Source organism: Pieris rapae, chromosome 12, assembly GCF_905147795.1.
Source record: "Pieris rapae chromosome 12, ilPieRapa1.1, whole genome shotgun sequence".
Taxonomy (NCBI): Eukaryota; Metazoa; Arthropoda; class Insecta; order Lepidoptera; family Pieridae; genus Pieris; species Pieris rapae.
In genome coordinates, this window is record NC_059520.1 from 493,289 (window position 1) to 507,270 (window position 13,982).

General features: G+C 32.0%; 1 protein-coding gene across 3 annotated transcripts in view; it reads left to right on the plus strand.

Moving 5' to 3' along the window:
- LOC111002135 (polypyrimidine tract-binding protein 2) overlaps positions 1–13,982 on the plus strand; it is a 323,058-nt gene that overhangs the window by 123,140 nt on the left and 185,936 nt on the right. For 2 of the 3 annotated variants that reach the window (XM_045630522.1, XM_045630525.1), the window contains exons 1-2: positions 5,844–5,945; positions 12,625–12,765. In XM_045630522.1, the coding sequence (XP_045486478.1) occupies positions 12,757–12,765 (9 nt within the window). In that variant the 5' untranslated portion in view covers positions 5,844–5,945; positions 12,625–12,756. Of the gene's footprint in view, positions 1–5,843; positions 5,946–12,624; positions 12,766–13,982 lie in introns of those variants that run through there. The other variant, XM_045630521.1, reaches the window with a different exon arrangement.

Genomic DNA, 13,982 nt, shown 5'->3' on the forward strand with positions numbered 1-13,982 from the left:
ATTAAATGAGCAGTTTGGCTAAACACATACACGACGAGCGTTGTCTTGGAAGTTATAGTTTAGCTAAATGTCATCACAAGCTGAACATCAGTTTGTCTCTCCTATTTCTATTAGTTTTAATACAATCTGTATGGAATCGATTGTATAGATTATCTTCTTTTATAGGCAATCGTTTTATGCTTACAAGGTAGTATTGATTGCATGCTTTTTTTTATAGAACGGGGGGTAAATGGGCAGGAGGCTCACCTGATGTTAAGTGATAACGCCACCCATGGACACAATTGATACTAGAGGGCTCGCGAGTGCGTTGCCGGCCTTTTAAGAATTATGTACACGTTTATGTATGTTACATAAGTTGATAACATTCATTTAATGAAGAGCCTTAATTAAAAGAACTGAAATTGATTTTTTTTTTGAGAAAGCGACGCATTATATCTCAGTAGTTTAATCCGTGACTTATCTAAAATTATCACATTAAATTTAAAAAAATATTCTGTATAAAGTATACGGAATATTAATAATGAAGAACCTGAAGACAAAATTGTTGTTTCTCTTCCAATGTCAGAGAGGAAAACAAGATAATTTGGAATCAGTATGATTTCGAGACGCAATATAACTTTGTAAATTAATGTGAAAAAATTTGAGGACAAAAATGTTAACATCATTATGGAAATTGTATAGAAATATTTTTAGGTTATGTAAATAAAATGCTAAATTTTGCATTCTTAACTAGTATCATTTATTTGATTGTTTTTTGTATATTTGCGAGGGCCTCTGGTTACACCTGCGATGACAATATTAGGGCGTTTTAATATCAAACGGACTTTTTAATACCAGTATATATATGTTTATTGGCTACTTGATAGATTTGTGGAGCAATAAATGTTTGTATACACCACATATTTCTCTTTTTCTCAAGAATATATTATAAAATGTTTTATCACGTTTATAAACAATAAGAGATTAAAATATTTTGGCTATTTATGTTTTTAAAAGAGAATTCTTATTATGAATAAAACTTTCAATGTATTATTATAAATCTACAAAAAAGTACTGTTACAAAACGAACAAAAAGCTGTTAATCGTTTTGTTAGAATTCGATACAAAGAATGGTTGCGTCAAAATATCAAACAATAATTCGATTTGAGAGGAAAAAGGGAATTTCTTAATATTTCATTGTTCGCTCCCTAAGGTGATGCTGAAAAACTTTTAATGTGTTTTTCACTTCGTTTTAAACTGTTTCTATCGGCTTGATTAGGCTTAAATAAATGGAAGTATTTTTGGTATAAAGTAATCACATCTATTGTAGCAGAAATATATTCATAACATGTGACTGACTGGCTTTTGGGTCCCAAAATAAAGTTTAACCATCTTACTGCAGGTGAATTGTCTATAACAATAAAAGGATAACACAATTTCCATATTCTAACTTTATTTATATTTTGATTATCTCTGTTGTGTAAAATATAAATTACTAAATTTAAATATGTAGTTTATTTAACCGTATCGCACTCTACTTTCAAGTATCTCTCTGTTATTATATGTCTAAATGACAAAGAGGTATGGTGATCATCTCTTGACGCGTAAAACACATACTAAATAATATCTTACAGAAACATAATTTTCTGATAATAAACTCTTAAAACATGACAACGGCATTCTAAAACACAATCAGGCTTACATCAAAGTCATCATCACAACATCAACAGTTATGAAATTTATTCGGCAATCTACAATGCTACTCTAAGATATTATTTATTGACGTAAAAGGTGTACCAAGTGCTGTTTAAGCACTATTAGCAAAAGCAAAGCACTATTAAAATAATTATCAGCAAGTTAAGGCAGCAAATCACTGACTTACAATGGAACTTATGTTTACACTAACTTGGCCATGCAACTGCAGTCTGATCGCAACTTAATCGTTAACTCAGCGTTAGAACAAGTTTCATTCTTAAGAACTTATACAAACTTGAAACACTTGAGATACCTTAAGATATATAGCTTTACTGAATTCTTATAATTTTTAATCATTTGAAAACATTTAAGTACATGCATACATGAACATTTAGGAGTTTTGAACATTTAGAATTTTCCTACTTATTTTAAGACAACAAGAGGTTTTTAAATGTCTTTTTTCATACTAATTATGTAGCATATAATAATTTAAAATCTAGTGTATGTTAATGTAATAGGTATTTGCAATCATAATAAATAAAATATGAAACATTCTGTTCCTAAAAGGTACGTTAAAGTTTTATTGAAATATATTTATGTTTTTTTTGCTCTTGTCAAATATAGTACTAAATTAAAGAATTATTTTAGAACTCATTATGTAACTCCCAATTTCAATGTTTAATGTTTAAAGAACTTTCTCATTACAAAAAAAAAATTCAAAGTATCTTAAAAAGTCAATTAAATATGAATGTGATATTTCAATAATTTTCCATGTCAGTGAAAATTTTAATGAAAAAACTTTAGCGATCGCTCCAACTAATTCTGTAGGATAATTAATTAAATCAATAATTTTCCTTTCAAACGAAAGATTAAATAATTAAATCTATCAAATTGTAGGAAGGCAATCGTTCTCGAGATAATTAATTACTTAACAGTTATTTTCAAATTTATATTTAATTTACCGAACGTGGTTATTAAATCGACAAGCCGATAAGACTCTTAGTTATTATTAGTTATGTACTTCATATTGGGCACGATGACGAAGTTAACTTTGATAATACCACTCTGATGTTATGTGTTTCCATGTTGTTCTCACTACAAGGTAAGTGCTTGCTATAAGTAGTAGTAGTAACTAAGTGCTATATTCGCTATGCTTCCTGCTGATAGAGGTTAAAGGTGTTTTTTTACGTTGGGTCATTATTTGATTGATAACGGTTTCCCCACGGGAACCAAGATCACCATACCCATTTGTCTATTCGTTTTGTTATATAATGGTTTGATCAGTTATAGATTCGAAACCTTTATGTAAAACAATATTCCAGAAAAACTCACAGACAAAGACTAAGAATTAGCATTGTTTATTTATGTTATTTGGTAATCATATTGGATAAAGTTTAAATCGAACAGGGCCGCCCTAGGGAGTGCTCAGAAATAATTAAATTAAAGTAATATGGGAACACATTTATTAAGTGAAACAAAACAAATTATTGAGGGTCGAAGCCTGGTTTTATAATAATGTTTTCCATAGGCGTCTAATTTTCAAATACATTTTTGTTTTCTTCATTGATAATTTAAAAAAAAGAAAGACAAACGAGAAATACCTTGATTTATAGGTCTAGGGTTTACTAGTTTTCTTGCAGTGCTTATTTATGCATCGTGAGTATTTGCGAAGTAAAAAAAACATCGTCAGTTTTCAGCCACTTTCGAACGCACCAGAGAAACGCAAATTTATGTTTGTAGTTGAGAAATTTGTATATAATCTTATGAAATTGAAAATTGCTCACTAAATAGTTAAGTGACATTAAAGATTATAATTCATTACACTAATAAATGGAGTTAGGTTAATGAAATACAACTTTCCCGACTCACGCATAGTTTAAAGGGTTCGCTTAGGGAACATCATAACGCGATCAATTCTTGTGGCAAAATCGGTGATTAACCCTTCTCAAGGTAAAATGTTTACTATCATTAAGACCTTATGAAAGTGAAATATAGCATTCCTTATTAGATAAAAAAACGTGTGTCTACTTATCTGCACAATTTTTATGTTTTGTCTTATTCAACGTTTGTAGAAAAACGACACTAACAATAGAAAAACTAAACTGTTGACTAAAGCTAACAGGGTGTCGGTTTTTTTGACGGTGTGCGTGCGCATCGTAACAATTTACTCTCATCATTTTTCCCTAACGCGCCAAAAGAACGACAATACAAAACTTTTAAATACTTTTAAAATACGTTGAGCAGTCATGGCTTCAGCGTGCTACTCTCATCCCGAAGGTCGTAGGTTCGATCCTGGCTGTGCACCAATAGACTTCGATCGAACGGTGAAAGAAAGCGGCTTATCTTAGACCCAGATAGTCGACGGCGTGTGTCAGACACAGGAGGCTCATCACCGGCTTCCCTATTAGATTGAATTGGAACAAAACATATTCTAAGATTTTTAAACTGAACATAAGTTAAAGTAATTAATTATAAATGTTAATATATCTTCTTGTTTAAAGTGGCAATAAATTTTTTAATTGAGAAAAAACATAAAATATCCAACCACATTAATTTAAAATATTTATTATCAGTTTACAAGTTAATGGATAATATTATGTGATCACAAGTTCGTCCAAATTAACATAATATTCGAAACATGCTCATTAAAGCATGTAAAGCAGTTGTGTTGTTTTAAAATAAAAGTATGCTCTATGATATTTTAATTAAAATTCTCATTTAACTTAAACAAACGACAGAAACAATTCCCAAAACATTTAAAACATGGTTATTTTCGAAAACAATATCTGATATTGGTAATTTAATTTACATTTGTGGATGCATTGTTTGTACTCGGCGTCTCTTTATCAAAATATCATTTTACGGGCTATTTTGTTACCAAAATAAAGCTCAGCAAACGATACACGAGAGCTTTGCCGTGAGCAACGAAATCATGTTCAGAAACAGGATATGTTACTTTATTTATAGTATCTAGTTGCCATGGCAACCGAATCGGCCTTGCTTTCGACTTGACCACAACGCATCACTCTGTCAATATCATGTTTCCCATCACACTAATATTGTAATGTGCTGTTAATTTAAATTGATTTTCAACTGGATTATCGTGCGATTGAAATTCGATTGTAATTTCATTATTCGCTAATAGAATCTAAATTCCATTCACCGGCAAAACAAACATTTATAGACAAGTTAATCCGCAGACACATAATGCGTAATGTATCGAAAACAATTTGCCTAGGTATGGGCTTGAAAAGCTGAAATACTCTCTAATATTCCGTGTGGAACGTTTCGCTTGAAAATGTTATGAATAATATATAGGCTCGGCTGCAGGCCCTGGGATCAGTCGGCATTACAAGTGGCGTCCCTGACAAATATGCGCAGCTGACAAACGGACAACACAATAATCTTTTATATACGGGCGTGTTTAAGTGCGGTTTCCAATTTGTATGAATATGTCGCTATTGAATATATTTGGGATTTGGTTTTGTTCTAATGCGAATGGGTTTTGCATTTCATACATATTTATGTGGATTTTTACGTACGAAATGGGAGAGGGGTAACAAGTTGTCGCCCCGTTTTCAAGCGAGCGAAATAAGAAATAAATTGCCAATTGGTTTTGTCGTAATGTCGCACTACTCTTTATATAATACACTCTCATATTCGATTTTTATATACAGTTATAGTTAAATCAATTTACGAGATTTGCATTCTTCTTAAGAAAACAAGTTTTAAACACGGCTTATATTTAAAATTAATAATTGTTCAAGAAATAAATGTACATAGATTATCAATCTAAAATTAAGGTTACTGTCAATACCTCATTAAAATAAAATTAAATAAATCAATAAAGCTTTTTATAAATGTGACGTATATTTATTTAGTATTCAAACAATTTGTATTAAAAACTTGGCGATTGAAAGGAGTGGCGGAATGTTTCTTGCCCGTTCTTCTTGTCTGCCCTTCGTTCTTGACTTGCAAACTGGTAGTAAATGTAAATTTACAGTTAATTTAATTTTTTTTAACGTTCATGAGTGTACTTGTTTGTGTTATATAAATAAAGATATTTTTGTTTGTAAATAATACGTTTACATCCGTTGAACAACAATTAATCTAAAGAATGTTTTTGATAAACCTACAATCGTTTTTAAAATTTGTTTTGTTGATTCCAGGTTGGAGCAAATATGATGTCCTGCCCTCTCCCTTTGCCGCTTCTGCCGGCCCTGCACACACCTGCTTTGGCGTCAGATTTTCCTGTTCATATCGGAATAAAGGTAAATGTTTAGTTTACTTTAATACAAAATTTATATGTAAATATAATTCGTAATAGATAGAATTAGAATACTTTTTGTATTATTCTAAAGTTTAGCTACATTATGTTTTTGGGCCCAAGAAATTTGACGCATTTGTGAATCACACAGAGTGAACACTTTATAAGCGTCCTATTTATTACATAATATATTTATTTTGTCTTCAGACGCCTTAAGTACCATCTGTTTACCTTCTAAAGTCGTTTACTCCGAAGAGAGGCAGAAAAAAAAATATAATTTAATCCGGCCGCTTCCTACGACGAGTTTCAGACAACTTAAATTGCAAATATATCAAAGCTAAATATTATAAAGCAAGCGAAGAATATAAGGTAACTTTGTAAGAAAACTTCACTGTAAAGGCATGTGTACACTGAGCTCTGTTAGGGGAAAAATTACAAAGAAGTTGGGGTGAGAACTAGAACTATTTGTCAGTCTTCAATGCGTATAAGATCGGTACGGTTCTTTCGGCGTTTATAATTTCTCAGGCTATTGTACTATGTATATTTTCGGCTTTAGTGACACGAAGTATTACATCAAATTTTGTTATTACAAATTTTTGTAGCGTTATTGTAAGTTTATTCTGATCAAACGGAATTAATATGACCCCAAGTCAACTGTAGATTTTGGTTTCAATTAAGTGCGTACTGCGTCGTTATCTATTCCAGTAAAACATCTTAATTAATAAGTAGGTACATTTCGATTCAAGAGTTTAATTAGTTTGAAGCTTCGAAACCTACGGATCATTTATTTTATTATTTGTAAAGGCGAATCCTTGACTTCTCTTTGTTCAATCTGAAATTATGTTTACTCAAGAAATTTAGAAGGTTCAATTTGTAAAGTAACGTATTGATTTAAGACACGATTCAAGGAACGAAACAATAAAAATGAATTAATAATTCTACCATTATTCATTTACTAAAGATGTATTCGTTCGTATCTAGATGTTCAAAGTGGTGTTATACTGCTGCTCTTATAAGCCGTGTGTACCAGGAAACAAGTAGATGCAGGAGGCTAATTTAGTAGCCAATTCAATTTCGTCAACCTAAAGCCATATTTCAGTAGTTGTGGTCGAGATTTCAATTCATACATAATATTTGAATAAATAAATATGCATGAAAGCAATTTATAAAGGCCGTCTCGGGCTGTGGTCGGGTGCTACAATATCGTAGCCTCATTAGTAGCTACGGCTACATTTGCTACGAGCGGCTACGAAGCGCTACGTCGCGACCATTGTTTTGTTGACATTTGACAATATTGGCTGCTCGGGACAGATTTTAAAGATTTAATGGTTCATTATGTTTGAAATCCGGATAATCGTGTAATTATCTCAATGTTACTTTACCATGAAAAATAAATGTTTATACTTTATTTTATTCTTACGTAATTAGTGCAGCTACATCAGTATTTCAGTACTTAAAAGCTTTCTTTATCTTATAAGAAAAAAATCGATGTTTTCTCAATTCAATTCCCAAGATACATTCAATGTATTTGGACTAAACCACTCATATATTATATGATACGACAATTTACGAAACAAGAAGAAACACGAAAATATGTACACAATCTTATATTAAAAACATACTTTAAATCTACCTTCTTTTATCAGACTTAACGAGAAGTGACATGGCGGACAAAACCCCCAAATATTAGTGTATTAAATAGCAGGCATTATCTTCAGTACAATATAAATGTCCCGACCTGGGGCGCAATAACCGGAGTTTCCGTTTAATGACGCTCGTCTGTCATCTCTACGAGCCTAGCCTAAACGCTATTTCAATATTTTCATAAAAATATATTAAACGGGAATGAAAAGCTATAGATCTATCTAGTAAGGGTTTATTTTTAATTAAACATGAGGAAATGAAATGCACTAAAATACACAACGTAAAAAATACTGCTATAAACGCACGAAATCTGTATTTGCTATAGAAGATACATTCTTGTTGCAAACTACAAGATGCGTAAGACAGACATTTATTTGTATGTTTCCGGATGTTGTACGGACCGGATCTACATTCTCATTCAAAATCTTAAGAATCTTTATAAATAAAAATAAATCAATCAGTGGCGCTACTATTAAAGCGAGCGCGCTAAAATTCTCATTTAAAATAGTTAAAGTAGATTAATTTTTATGTAATGGAAAATAACATAAGTGTAATTATATGTTGTAAAAAATTTAAACTCGTTTTCAAGTGAATTATACCAGACCTTAAAGTTTGATAATGATCCCGTAATAATTAAAATCATAACGTATAGCAGTAATCAGTGATGCTACAAAGGTGGTTGAAAGCTTTCTAATACTTTCTTTTGTGGGCGAGCGCTGCCTCGACTGAAGATATTTTTAATAAGGTTTCTTAACCTGAGAGTTAATTTAATGCAGAAAGATTTACCCAAGCCATTTCTGCAGTCCTCTGAGCCACCTTTAAAAGCACAGCGTGCCTTTTAAATTTGATATGACGTTAGCTAGAAAATTCTACAACGCAAAATGAAAATTTAATAGCCATTTTGATATTACTTATTGTTTTATAAATTTATGGTAAGTACAGAATGTACGTGACGATTTTTTAACTGTTTCCGCCTTCCTGAGTTGACTTCCGGCAAAATAGATTTCGGGTTTGTAAACGCAGATGGCTAATTGACCTTTAAAAATAATCACGGAGAGGCATAAACATGCTCCAAACACATTTTTTGTCATTATTACTTACATTACAAATAAATAAATAAATAGCTACGCGTGAAGAGTAAATTAATCGAATTTGCTGTCTGATGTTGATCATTATAGTTAACTATATAAAAAACATATCAAATAATCTGCCAAGCTAAAAATCAATATAGCAAGTGACAAAGTTCTTTCTTAAATAAAAGAAAGCGATTAGAACTGTTACTTATTTGTGCCACGTACAACAACTTTATTTTTCCATACTCCACACATCGTGTATAAAAGTTTTCTAATAAAGGGCCCTTCCGAAAGCTAACTTCTATACTTGTTTCTGCTTATTGCTTACAGGTGACAATTGATTGCTATAGCTCTTTTTAAATTACTTTTTAAGAAGTTGGGGTTTACTACTGTGTAGGCCCTATTTGGTCTTTAAGTTAACATTATTATTCTGGTATAAATGAATTTTTAATTTAATCAAAATATTCTCTAGCAATTATGACTCGAATATCTGTTAATTTTGAGTAATATTAATGATTCATTCAATCACGTGCGATAGTTATTTCAGTATAAAATTGTTAATTAATAATAAATACTTTGGTTCTTCCTGTAATATATGTTAATTAAAGGAAATGTATTAAATAATAAATAAACTATGATACAACATATCTAACATTTTTTTTGGGAGTGTAAAATGTCTAAAAACAAAAGTATTCGATTATTATTATCTCGCATAATCCGATGATTTATACATCCGTCACCTCAGTCAAATACCTGCTAACGTTAACATGCGAAAGTATGTATATGTGAATAAGTATAAAGGTATCAACAAAACATTCCAAACCTGTATTTACAAACATCGCAGTTTCGCAATAAATAAGTCTGCCAGTTGATTTTAACACCATTTACCTTTAATTGGATGTTTGCGTGACGCTAATGCTCACGCAATATAATATACTTCCTCATTGCAATCACGAGACACAATAGATGTGGCATAAAAATGAGATTTGGACTCCCTTAAACCCATATAGTTATAGTCTTAAACTAGAATGAAGTTCTGCGCTGAGCTTTAGTTTGTCTGAACCCGGGTTCCGTCTTCTGACAGCTCGTTGTATGGACTTACAATTTGAATATCAAAAATATAATATATTTTTTTGTACTATCAAGTTCCTAATATGTTGCATATCATGACAATTGAGCTGGTATCACAAAAGACGCTAATAATTTAAATAAACGCAAGACGAGTTTTTGTTATTATTTCTCCTAATCGTTTATTTCTAATAAAGGGACCGAAATAAAAACCTAGACCTAGTCTGTAACCTTATAGTTATTTACACTCCTTTTTATTTATTACTTCTTAGATTCCTTTATAGGCTATATATATATTAATTTATAAAATCAGCAGAAAATATGTTTACTACCAGTAAATGTAAATTTAGAATCAATTTAACATCTTTTCGTACTTTTCGTTTGTTTGTAAGTCAAGGGCATAGAACGGGAGAAGAACTGGCAAGAGACTCTTTTTTAATCGCCAGTTTTGAGACATACAATATGTTTGAGCTGCAGCAAATGAATCAAGAGAAAATTGAGCATTAAAACAATATATATAATTTAAATAATTTCCGTTTAACGACAGTTTTAAATTTAATTAGGTATAATTTCTAATTTCGCTTGGTAGTTTGTTGTAAAATCGAATACAATTTTCATATAAGCATAGGTTTATTTTCTGGAGCATGGAGCCTAAGATTTGTTCTGTATCGAGTATTTTATTTTTTGTTTATACAAAAATGTAACTGTTTACCTATATGAATAAATATATTTTGAGTTTGTTTTAGTTATTTTACACGCCACACTAATATGAGATTTTCCAAATACTAATCCTGCACAGACGAAATAGACATAAATAGCATGAGGGAACATAATATTAATATTAAATTTTTTCCTTGTATGCTAAGACTAAACATCTGCAAAAGCATTTTATTCTCGAAACAATAATTAAAGTACACTGCAGGTTCGCAGACTTTACGCGCTCATTTCTTCGCAAAGACAAATTAATCCCGAGTTAATTAAATTCACTACTAAAATATTTTATATTTCATACTTTGATATCATATATTGCGCTAATAATTAATAGGAGTTGTAACTAGGGATCATCTTAGCATTTATTTTGTTTATAATTTCATATTTATTATGATAACACCGAGTTTTTGTTATCATAATTTGGACTTATGAAAGATTATTTTTTCTTGAAAAATATATTCTTTTCTGACAAAAACACACTAACCAATGTTATTAATTAAAAGTTGCCGAGAGTAGACAATAGGTTATCCTTAGCTAAACAATATTTAGATGTAAATAATTCTATAGCGTTTGGTTAAAATACATAAACCAAAGCTGAATAAAGTTTTCTGTCTTAAATTAAAGGAATCATATAAACTACACGCCGTAACATTTTAATAAGCATGTGTAAGTAGGTATTTCAAAACATAAATAGCCGTATGCAACGCGTAGTAATTTTCTCACCTGCCTTTATAAGCATATCATAACACAGTTTAAGCTGTATAACGGAACCAGGCCACAGGGGTTCGCGAGTGTTGGTTTAGGACCGTACTTTATTAAAATTTTACTTCTATTTAAATTTACTTCATACTATATTCCCAAAATGAAACCAGCATTCAAAGCGTAGCAACAATTTAAAACTTTCACAGGTGCGCATATAATATTTCGCCTCAATGTTGCAAACAGACCCGACTCGCAAGCAACTTCAATATTTACCGCGAAACATCCTCCAAGATTTTTAAATTTTTAATGTTCTAACTCCCATGGAGGTTTCGTGGGCACACGTACAGACGAAATTGTCGAACCATTATGTGCGTTTTGAATTTATAATGTTTCTTATCTTTGTATACGTCAACACACGATTAGTGTTTTGTTAAAGGTTGATGGGATTTTGTTGAAAATATTGCAAACAGCTGTATAGTTGACACTCATGTCTTAGTCGTATTTAAGAACCGTGCCGAACTACGAAAACTGTTCGGTTATTTAAAAACTAATCTTTTTAGCTTTCGATTTGATAATTTACGTATTTATTTTTTAATAACAAACACTCCAAGTAAACTCACAATATTATATTAAAAGTGTAGGCATGTTTTCATTAAGTAAAAGTGCTAAAATTAATTTAAAAATAAAAGAGCGGTGCTTTTAAGGCCTAGGCCTCAGTATCTGTTACATTATCATTTACCAATCTAGTACACAAGTAGGTAATCAGCCTCCTGTGCCTGACCCAGGCCGTCGATTTATTGGGACAAGCCGATTTCCTTACGATGTCATCCTTCACCGTTCGAGCGAATGTTAAATGCGCACATAGAAAGTCCTTTGGTGCACAAGCGGGGATTGAACCTATGATCTCAGAGATGAGAGGCTAACACTGTTCTATAAACTAATTTACTTGAAGCATCACAGCGGAATAAATGTGAAATGAAAAAGCTCGAGTCTCCAATTTCGATTACATTAAAGAACTGAAACCGATCAGAGATGTTTGCGTAACACAGTACAAATTATTCGCTACCGCAACTTAACTTCTTTAAAGGAATATCCGATCAAACGTTGGCGTAAACTAATTCCGCCGAGCAAACTCGAAACTCAGTTTAAAAAAGAAAAACCTCGATCCACACGGGAGCTAGCTAAACGGGTTACCCATTACACTGTCGATTTAACCCGGCGACGCTTTGGTGCTCGATACTAAGTGTACTTCATAAGCTGATCGGTAGCTTTTTCATTACCCAAAACCTTATTATTCGCTTTGACCGGTATCGAGTGGTCTCGAACACCGGGCGTCAGTTATCTAATGGACTGTCTTTGTGAAACGTGCCGTATGTAATCTAGTCTGAGAAATTTAGACGGTGTATAACACCAAATATTGTTTCGATGGTGTTTCTTGAGGGCGGGAAGGTAGAATAAAAATGTTAAACGACTTTAATTTTACAGGGCCCGCTATTATCCTGAACAGCGCACGAAGAAAATAAAAATAAACTTTGCGCTTAAAAATAAGTGGCTTAATAACGCTCGGAATTTAAGGATTTGGCAACTGCCTCCTTGGTGACCCTCCCATCTCGTGAAATGGTCAAGGTAATACAAAAATATGTATGAATTATTCACTGTTCCTAAAATTCGTCACGCTAACCTTTCTGTTTGGGCCTCGCCTTGTAAATATAATATTTTCTGAAGCACTCATCTCCTTCGCAATCTATTTGGGTTTACTTTGTTTTCGCTTTGAAATTTAATGCATCACTGATTGTTTACGTTGTTTAGCTTGTACTGTTATAGTATTGGCATCACCTAACTCATGAGGGTCACCAACCATTTATTGATTCACCAGCTAATATTGTAAGCTTTCTCGTATATGTGTTACTGTTTTTGTCTTATGTGTAGAGTCACAAGAATCGTCATTACGTCATTGTGGATTATACTACTGTTAAAATGTGTTTACTTTACACTTAATGGTTAATCTTTCAAAAGTCTTTTAACTTTTAAGTTAAAAGACTTGCTTGTGGCTGCGTCCATGCGTCGGGTTGTCTTTCTCCCTATATAATATGGCGAGGGGGGCGATGGGCGGCCATGCGTGATACTCTTCAACAGGTGCTACTTGTGGTGACTGGTCGTACTTGAATTCGTGTATGCGGTGATTTTAGTTATTTTGACTATGTATTTGCGTGTTGTTCCCACAAGAATCTCCTGCTGATAGAGGAGATAGATCTTTGAAAATCTCAGACAAATCTTTGTTTTTAATTTATATTACTCATGTGGATGGAGGTGGAGATGTCATGTGGACAAAAGTTGTATAAAACAAAAAAAAAATCTTGGCGAGTAGTAAAAGTGGTGAAAAGTTTATTCTCTTCCGTTCTACGCCCTTGGCTTGAGAACTGGCAGTAAATGTAAAATTAGAAGCATTAATGTACATTTCTTGTTTTTGACGTTCACAAGTGTACATTGTGTTACCTACATGATTTTTGACCTTGACTTTGGCCAATTACATAGATGCTATATTATTAATTACGTATTACGTTTTAAGTATCAGGTGTAATAATTTCAAGCGTTCATGATTACGCGTATTCAATTAAACTTCACGTAGATATTGGTTATTTTCATATTAATAATGTTGTTGGGTAATGTCATACACGAGCTGCTTCATTACATGATGTTGGTAAGTGTGGTTTTATTATATTCAATTCCTTTAATTTATTGCAATATATCCGTTTCGTTGATTTCGGTGTTTGTTTAAACTGACTTTTCAATTACTCCTCTTAGTTTTCCATGCTCTATGTTGTTGCGTCCTAATTGTTCGG